A 9,681-nucleotide genomic window follows, 5' to 3' on the forward strand; every position below is an offset into this window, starting at 1 on the left:
AGTTTTTAAGAAGAGACTGGACAGCCATTTGTCCGAAATGGTATAGGGTTTCCTGCCTGAGCAGGGGGTTGGACTAGATGACCTTCAAGGTCCCTTCCAACTTTACTACTATTATTATTATTATTATTATTATTATTATTATTATTATTATTATTATTATTATTATTATTATTATTATTATTATTATTATTATTATTATATATTTTAGTGTAATAGGCTTTTATATTAAGTATATAGAAATAATAAAAAAAGAAAAAAAAGTTTAATCAAAAGCTATATGATAAAGTTGTTTGTTTTTTCACCTATATTTTAAGAATTTCCAATAAGCCCTCCTCCTAATGTAAGATTTAGCAGTTCTTTCTCATTTCTCCTATGGTAGCTGAACATATGTTGTATAATGTTGAGGTTTATTAGTCTTTCCATTTCACTACCACTGTTAACTAATATATATTTTTATTTCATACAATATATATATTTATAGTGATGGTTCTAAGCAAACGGGAGTATTTTGTGCTTTGCTAAATCTCTTGGAATGTGCTGAGACTGAAGGCGTAATAGATGTTTTCCAAGTTGTGAAAGCTCTTCGTAGAGCCAGACCAGAAATGGTCTCCTCCTTTGTAAGTAAATTATATTAGTAGTTATTTTATTTTATTTTATTTTCCAAAGTCTATCTCTTCCATTATCATTATCATTCAGTAAGCAAATGTTCAGAGTCCAAACAACAATTGCTTTATTGACTATAATTGCCTTTTGATTTATTTTGGACGGTCATTCAATACTTCAATGTTGAACATTTTTGCTAGTAGTAAAGTAGGAAACACATACTTAGTTGAATCAAAGAAGTAACTACTACTGGATAAATTTGGTTTCTATTCTGTGTATATTTAAGGGAGGAGATACTTCCTGTCCCTGTTGTGGGACCCTCTGCTATATCTCTGTGCTATAGCAGGGAAGGCTAGTGTCAAGAATGAAACTTTGGCAGCTCTGTGCCTCTTCGTTTCAACTTGCCATTAGAGTAGGAGGGGGGAGGTGTTGCTTTAGAATGGGCTAGATGGAGAAACAAAACCTCTACAATTCCGCTGAAGACCACGAGAGCCTGAAACCTTTCCAAGGACACCACAGCAGGTGTGGAGAGGAAGCAGACGGTTCCCATAACAAAGTGAAATTGTTGGACTACGTGAGATGTTGGAGGTTTGGCTGAAGAAATCATTGTTTAATTCTATGAACTAGTGTCTGGGAACCTCAGAGTTAGTTTTGCTTTGACATTACCATGCAGTGTATTCACTAAACAGTAAGATTTTCGGAAACAGGATGAACACGGAGTTTTATTTGGATTCTTGAGCTAGATGTTGACATCTAAATGATGGACAAGCGACGAGCTATAATTTAGGAAATCTTGCCAATGGTTATCCATATCTCTTATTTAAGAATCCATTGTAAAGGCTTCCTGTATTCATGAAAACCAAGTGTGAGAGTAGCAGAAATTTATGAACACTGAAATATATTAACTAATTAAGTCTAGGCAGCACATTGTCTCTTTCTCTCATTTTTTTAGAGCATTATCGTATCATTAAGTGAAACTACTGCTTGGGGAAAGAAAAGAATACCTGATGGGTTTGCACATATGCTAACTCTCTGTTTTTAAATGCCATTTAGGAAGATTATCAGTTTCTATATGATACTATTGCAAGCCTGTATCCTGCCCAGAATGGACAGCTACAAAATGCCCAATGCCATGAACAAATCACTAACATCCAGAAGGAAGCCAAGAAGGAAGAAGAGAATAACTCTTTGGAATCTGATTTCCATCTTATGAGTCAAGAAAATGGAGATGATGCTGAAATGTGCGATGATTTCAAAGGCCAGGATACATCTAGGGAAGCAGAGAGTTCTTTTAATGGACCTACAAATCTGGTTTTAAGTGACATGGCTTAGACCTTGAATCAATCCTCTCCACGTGCTGCAGGGAATCTTCCCGCAAAAGAAAATTGAAACCAGAATATTAGAAATGGGCATTCCTTTACAGCTTGTAAAACTCAAAGGATTATTTTCTTCCAAGGAATAATATTGAAGAATGAGGAACTTTTGAATAGATAGAAGACGACTGTGAATTTTGTATGTGTGTTTGTATGGAGATTTGCCATTTTTAATCACTGGGTATAATCTGGGTATAATCTGTACTTTTAATATTTTTGGAAGTACAGGAAATATAGCTCCAAAAGAAGAAGACTGTTCTACTGTTCCTTGTTGCTGTTGTTTTTAAGAGGAAAGAAAGTTGTTCATGCACATGTTTAGATACATATTTGTCTGTGAAAAAATTCAAGTTGGTATCCAAAAAGAAAGCACAATTGACCTTCTCTGCAGTTGCCGTAGTATATTTTTTCAGATGAGAACTATTAGGCCCATACTTCTAAAATGATTTGGATTTTAAAACAAATTTCTGATATTGCATGAGAGTTATTTATAAATGTCTTGGAATGGGGACCAAAACCCTTCATCTTTGGTCGAAATCCATAGAGATTACATGCTAATGATATACAGGTCTAATTAGGTTTGCCCCATTGGCTCTAATAATCACAAAGTGATTCCGGTTTAAATATGGCGAAAGAATGTAGAATGTTCACTGGAGTCATCGCATACTAAAATGAAATGAACAGATTTCAGTTTTGCAGGTTTACTGGGTAATAATGAATTGAGACAGCTTGGACAAATGTTCACAAAACAAGAGAGGTTTAAAATAAAGTTGATGATCTGGGTTAGCATAAACCTGGTCACAAAATTGGGTAAAGGATCTTAAAAAGTTAAAATGTCTTTGAGTTGAGCTCAGCTACTGAAAGTATGATATCCTTTTTTCAACAGCAACTTTTAAGTGTTTTTGCCAAAGCACAACTTTCTAGTAAAAGTTTTTGACTTGCAAATCTAAACTTGGCCTCAAGATGTCACTGTATGTACAGAAATTCACCTGAATCACCAACAAAACTAAAGTTCAGAATGCTGAAAGCTGGATAAACTTTATTCAGCTAATGTTTTTTAGACATGTTAATACAGAAGTTCTGTTTTGTACTCTTGTTTCTATGGCTTGAATAGAAGTTTTATTTACAAGATGCTCTATTTTATTCTTTATAGTTTATTATTCCTTTGGAAAGCCTGCACTTTGCATTAAATTTTATATGGAAAACAGTTTCAGATATTATATTTTTGAACCGTTCCTAATTTAAAATAAAAATAACGCATAGGATATTTTTTTATAAAAAGAAAGTAAAATTATGATTAAAAACTTCAGGCAATGAAAAAGGCTAAACATACAATACATTATAAATATATAAAATTCATGTTTATGTTTTTAAATGATTATCAATCATCAATCATTAAGTATCCTACCTATAACCTGCTTCAGAAGTTCCGATTGCTACCCCTCCCCGTGGTCATGTGACTATATTTGTACTTAATAACCAGCTCATATTTATGGCCATTTGCAGCATTCCACAGTCACACAACCACATTTTACAATGTTTCAATTGAAAATCAAACCAGTCAATAGTGAACCATTGATCCACATGGCAGTCATTTAATGACCATTGCAAAAAAAGTCATAAAATTGTGTTAGTCACATGGGCAACCTGCTTTACAAGTGTCATGACTTATGACCATGATGGGCAGGCTCTATTTTGGTTGTAAGTCAAGGACTAGCTGTAAGGAAGCTTCTAAATCAGGGGTCTTCAAACATGGCCCTTTTATGACTTGTAGACTTCAACTCCCAGAATTCCTCAGTTAGGCATGCTGAGGAATTCTGGGAGTTGAAGTCCACAAGTCATAAAAGGGCCAAGTTTGAAGAGCCCTGTTCTAAATGAAGGTTTCAGAGGAACAGGCAACAAAAAGTATGCAATTTGCACAATGGAGTAATGGCAAAGGGGTGAGCCAGGAAATCGTAAGGCTATGTGAAGCTTCACATTTTCAGGGGAAACTTTGCTTTCTATCCACAAAAACAGGGAGACTGGCACAGCACCTGCTGGCAACTCCTTAAAATAAATGCAACTTTTCTCTGGATCAAAGGAACTGTGGAGGACAGTTGCATGACTCAGAGGAAAACTACAGCTGCTTTAAAGAGAGGCAGATGGATGTACATGATCACCTCCATAGGCTGGTTAAAGATTACTTGAGAGTGGGTGTCATCTTGCAGTGATGATAAGAAAAAAAGGCTGTTGAGAATATGCATGGTATAGATTAGTGTTTTTTCAATCTTGGTGACTTTAAGACCAGTGAACTTGAATTCCTAGAATTCTCCAGCCAGGATATTGCAGTCCACTTACAGTAGATTATATTTACCAACTTTGAAAAACACCCGTGTAGTTGTAAAGAATGGCAGTCCTGAGAATATTTTTAAAATTAACTGGAAGATTAGATCATTGCCTATTGCTGGCAAGAAATTCCTGCCAGATAATTGTATTCTTTTTGCATTGCATAACCAGAAATATTCTCTCTCTTTTCTAACACTTTTGCTGTCCACTTATTTCTTACTTCCATTTATTCATCTCCTTCTTTGTCCTTCCCATCTTAATGCTGTTCTTTTTATTACTATTTTGTTCTTCTTCTTGTTGTTTTTTTGGAGTTGTGTGTGTGTACATGATATCTAAAATGCAAAGTCATTTGTCTGGGGAAACTATGTATACCAAGTGGACTTCAAACAACTTTTTATTAAGTTGGGGGGGGGGGAGTCTGTACAGCTTCTCTGTCCAATTCTGAAGGTAAATGTTTCTGTTGCACTTCATTAATTAACCACCAGGTTGTGCTAGAATACTTCTAATGTATTGTCATCTTTAAATATTCATTGAAGCAAATACAGCAGAAGGATAAAAAAGCTATATAACCCAATTGTTAATGAAAATAACATTGTGATTGCAAGGGATTTTCTATTGCACTTCTAAAAATATTCAAGATCATCATGGTTAACAGCTGTTTGGACCTGTTTCTATTTCAGGTGTTTTTGATAATATCCTGTCACAGTTATTCAAACTGAGTTTACTGCTGAAATGAATCAAGTGTGTCCAGACAGATGTTCTTCTCTTCCTCTGTCTCCTTCCAATTTTTATTAAGAATTTTAATTACAATGGTGAAATCTAATGCAAACTAAACTTACAGAAAGAGAACAGAATGGGGAACAAAAATGTGCAGAAAAAAGAAAAGAATACAATAAAGAAAAAGAAATATATAAAGAAATGTCTTCCAGCTTTTATCACAACAGGTACAAACAAATTTAGTAACCTATATAAGGTTACAGATATTTCTTCATCTTACGTCCCCTCCCTTGTCTATAAGTAAATACATAAACATCAAGTTTTCCATCCTGGTGTCCGCAAAAAGTCCATAAAGAGTTCCCAGAATATTGCAAAAAGAAATGTCTTATTTTAGCCTTGATAAAATAAACCAATTTTATATTCCTTACTTTTATTTCTAACAGTTTTAATTTTTAACACAGTCAGATATTGTCATGGAATACAGAAAAATTGAACAGAAATCTAATCTTATTGCACAGATTTCTTCAAGACTTTAACAAGCCTCTTTTGTAGATCCAATAAGAAAACATTTTCCAGGTCATTGACTTGGTTTATCATTTGCACTTCTCTTTTAATTTTTAAAACGTTGGCCTATTTCTTTTTTATATCCAGTAAAGTGTCCTTTCCCAAATCATTCCCTTGACATGTCACTTGTAGTTCCACTTCCAATATTTTTTCTATTTTATTAGATAAAATTTGTTCTACATCTGTCATTCTTTCATTAACTTCTTTTAGACATAGTCTACCCATAGAAGCAGATATCATAATTGACAGTGTTGATACTGTAGTTACTAATTTCTGCCACCATTCTTCAAAAAGCTCCTTTAATATTTCTGATGTTATGTTTTGTGTCATTTTTGTAAGTATCAATATTAACTGACATTAAGATCAGGTTTCTAATTTTTTAAAATATTTTTTTGTTCCTTCTAGTGTCTAATTTCTAAAATTATTTACTTATCTTTGTTTTGTTTTGACTTACAATAACCAGAATAGCCAAAATAAGTCTGCTTCCCATGCAAAGCTATTTATTTCAATTTCAAAATCTTACAGCAAAAGTCAATATTCCAAATTTATCTGGACCCCTTAACCCACATATAACTTTTTTTTTGTTCAGAATCTTAGCTTTTTACTGTTTATTTCAAATTCTTTAATTTCCCAATCTTACAATTTTTCTTTTGTTCAGAGGGGAAGAAAAACTCGCCTCGTGATATTTCAAACTTGTTCTGAGGGTCGTTTCAATAGCTTTAAGATGGTCTTTACAGTGAGCAATTTCCGAAAGTGATTAAAACGTGGGATTTGCAAACTAAGTGTCCTTTAAAAGACTCCCTTACAGTTGTGAGCTGGGGGATTAGGCACAGTTAGACTTTTGTGTTGCAGTTCTGAAACATATCACTCTATCCATATTGTTCTCTTCAACGTCCTGCCCTTCTCTACTTGTAGGGTTATTGATCTTTTTCTTCCCAAAACTTTCTGCTGCTCTCCTAGGCTGCTTATAAGTCTTGTAAAGGGCTCAGTAAGGGAATTCTCATTTAAAATATTTATGCTTGTTAATAATGCTATGTAGTATCATAATCGTTTTTTCCCCTAACAAATTCAATTCAAAATGATGAAAACCATTTGTTTCTGAAGCAGGAGCAGGAGATAATTTAAGCAAAATTCTGATAGCTGGAATATTATATTCATGTCCTTAGTTTACTACAAGTTTCCCAAGTATTTGTTAGTTTGTTTTTCTCTCCGGTAACTTGGATCAATCTGCTTCCCCCATTTCAAATAAACCCCAAGAGAACATACTGGATGTTTCTAGATATGTCTAGGAGACTTGGGATGAGACTTCAGCCTTACCAGATGGACTAGACAGGAAACACGGGCTGATGAACTAATTCCATTTTATTGTAAAACCCATTAACAAAATCTTGGAAGTCTGAAAGTGCAACTCTCCTGCTGTCACCTTTACAGCCTGAGAACTTAATGAGAGTTCCCTTCCGAGCTTTTTTCTTTGCCCACTCTGCAGCATCTGACCATCCCCTTTGCCCTGTCCCCCTCAGTCATTCCCATATACCAGAGGTCTGCAACCTTAAATACTCAAAGAGCCACTTGGACCCATTTCCCAGAGAAAAGAAAACACTGGGAGCCGCAAAACACGGGTGCGCACGCGTGTGTGCACCCAAGGGGTGGGGAGCTTGATTGAAGAGTTTAATTAAAAAGAAATAGAGGCTGCTGTGCATGAGTTCTCTCTCTCTTTTTTTTCTCTTTCTCTTTCTTCTCCCCTCCTCTCTTTCTCCTCTCTCTCTTTCCTCTCTCCCTCTCCCTGTCTCTCTTTCTCTCTCCCCCCCCTCTCTCTCCCTCTCTCCGATCTTCTGCTCACCTGGCAAGCTGGCTTCAGGCTGTTCTCCAACAAGCTGACACACATTCTTATTGGGCTGGCTCTCTCCTGCCCTTCTTGCTTCCTGCAGAGATGCAGCAAAGGGAGGAGCCCTGCCCAATAAGCTTGCCAGCTCATCGGAGAACAGCGTGAGGCCACTATCTTTTTTACACACACACACACACACACACACACACACACACACACACACACACAGAGAGAGAGAGAGAGAGAGAGAGAGAGAGAGAGAGAGAGAGAGAGAGAGAGAGAGAAGGGAAGCACAAGTGCCTCTCTCTGTCTCTGTCTCTTTTTCTGCAAATGGCAGAGGAGGCTGGGAGCTGCAGGAGAAGGCTCAAAGAGCCACATGCAGCTCCGGAGCCACGGGTTGCCAACCCGTGCCATATACTCTTACAAAGAGGGTGGGCAAATCTACCCACAACACATCCAACAATATAGCATGCTCAAAAGCACCATCAAAATGTCAAAAACAACAACAACAACACAACAACCCAGAACTCTGTTTCCAGGAGAATAAAAAAAATATCAGATATTGCAAGGTGTGCTTTATCAGATCTTTAATCCTGAAATAAAAATAAAATGCAAACATTTTAAAAAGGGAAATGAATATATTTTGCAAAATGTAAGATCTAGCAACATTCTGGATGCATAAAAGCAAAACACACAAAACTAACCACCTTTATTGTCAATTTTTTGAAATTCAGCACATTGAAGGATGACGCTTCTTCATCTGAAGGCTTGATACAAAGATACAGTAATGATTTCAGGCATTTGGAAAGAACAGCTCAGGGTAAGACCACACAAGAAAACAGAGTTTAATAAAATATAAGCAGAAGTACAGGATATAGATTGAGCTTGGCCAAAAAAGAAACCAAAAAGAATTTCTTTATGCAGGTGTGCAGCTGTTAAACCTACCGGACCTCTTTGGAGGAAGTGGGCATGCCAAATTAAACAGTGTATGTTGCTGCCAAATGTGTGTTTGTGAAACTTCTTTTAGCAGAAGCTTATATGAGGCAAGGATTCATATGTCATCACAGTTGAAAACTTAGTAGTTACGGTAATGAACTTAACAACTTTTTCTGCCAATTCACATGGTATTTTTTTTTCTTCACCATATGGTCAAGTGCGAGTTGTAGCTAGCACGTGTATTGGCCTTCAGATGACTCCAAGTAGCTTACAAAATTTTAAAAATTCAATGCCCTCCCAAAAGATAAATTACTAGAAGTATTATATGATTTGGGAAAGGCCATCTGGGAACTTCCAGTTCTTTGGGACTTAGAGAAAATAGCAAGGAATTATGAACATTCCTTTCATATGTGTTCATTATATTAGTCAAATATAGTGGGAAAATAAGAATTTTATTGCTACAGAAAATTAAAATACGGAATGGAGAACAGTCATTCAAACGCCAGGCAAATCAAATTAGCTTACTCTGAATTACTAGGAAAGTACATTATAAACAAATGGGGGAAGAGTGTAAATTGCAATTTGTCTTTTAGTTAGAGTTAGCAGGCAGTGCTTTTCTAGATTGACAGTACTCTGACTCATCATAAATTACCCTGGGCTTGGTCAACTGAGAATCTAAGATTTTTATAAAAGAATAAACTTGTGTAGACTAAAGTCCATTTTTTAAACCCTTTGTTTAAAATGGAAAGAGCCCTTTATCAAAAGAACTCAGTGAAACAGTGAAATCACCCATTTTATCCTCTTAATAGTATGATAAGGTAACACATAAAGGAGTACAACATATCCCTGAGTCCAATGACATACCCCTGCTGGCCAATGAACTCAGTAGCCATACAATAATAATAATAATGATAAAGTTGGAAGGGACCTTGGAGGTCATCTAGTCCAACCCCCTGCTCAGGCAGGAAACCCTATACCATTTTGGACAAATGGCTGTCCAGTTTCTTCTTAAAAACTTCAATGTTGGTGCATTCACCGCTTCTGGAGGCAAGTTGTTCCACTGGTTAATTGTCCTAACTGTCAGGAAGTTTCTCCTTAGTTCTAGGTTGCTTCTCTCTTTGATTAGCTTCCACCCGTTGCTCCTTGTCCTGCCTTCAGGCGCTTTGGAAAATAGCTTGACTCCCTCTTCTTTGTGGCAGCCCCTGAGATATTGGAACACTGCTATCATGTCCCCCCTCATCCTTCTCTTCATTAAACTAGACATACCCAATTCCAGCAGCCGTTCCTTATATGCTTTAGCCTCCAGTCCCCTAATCATCTTTGTTGCTCTTCTCTGTACTC

The 9,681-nt window shown here is 36.2% G+C and overlaps 1 protein-coding gene across 1 annotated transcript in view; it reads left to right on the forward strand.

The window, feature by feature from the left end:
• The window catches only part of PTPRC (protein tyrosine phosphatase receptor type C), a 35,816-nt gene extending 32,650 nt beyond the window's left edge, over positions 1-3,166 (forward strand). Inside the window, exons 23-24 of the mRNA XM_015816140.2 lie at positions 482-617; positions 1,657-3,166. Coding sequence (XP_015671626.1) covers positions 482-617; positions 1,657-1,935 — 415 coding nt within the window. The 3' untranslated portion in view covers positions 1,936-3,166. The remainder of the gene's footprint in view (positions 1-481; positions 618-1,656) is intronic.
• Positions 3,167-9,681: the final 6,515 nt, after the last annotated feature.

Source organism: Protobothrops mucrosquamatus, unplaced genomic scaffold, assembly GCF_001527695.2.
Source record: "Protobothrops mucrosquamatus isolate PMUCROS unplaced genomic scaffold, P.Mucros_1.0 scaffold_109, whole genome shotgun sequence".
In the NCBI taxonomy this organism is placed as follows: domain Eukaryota; kingdom Metazoa; phylum Chordata; class Lepidosauria; order Squamata; family Viperidae; genus Protobothrops; species Protobothrops mucrosquamatus.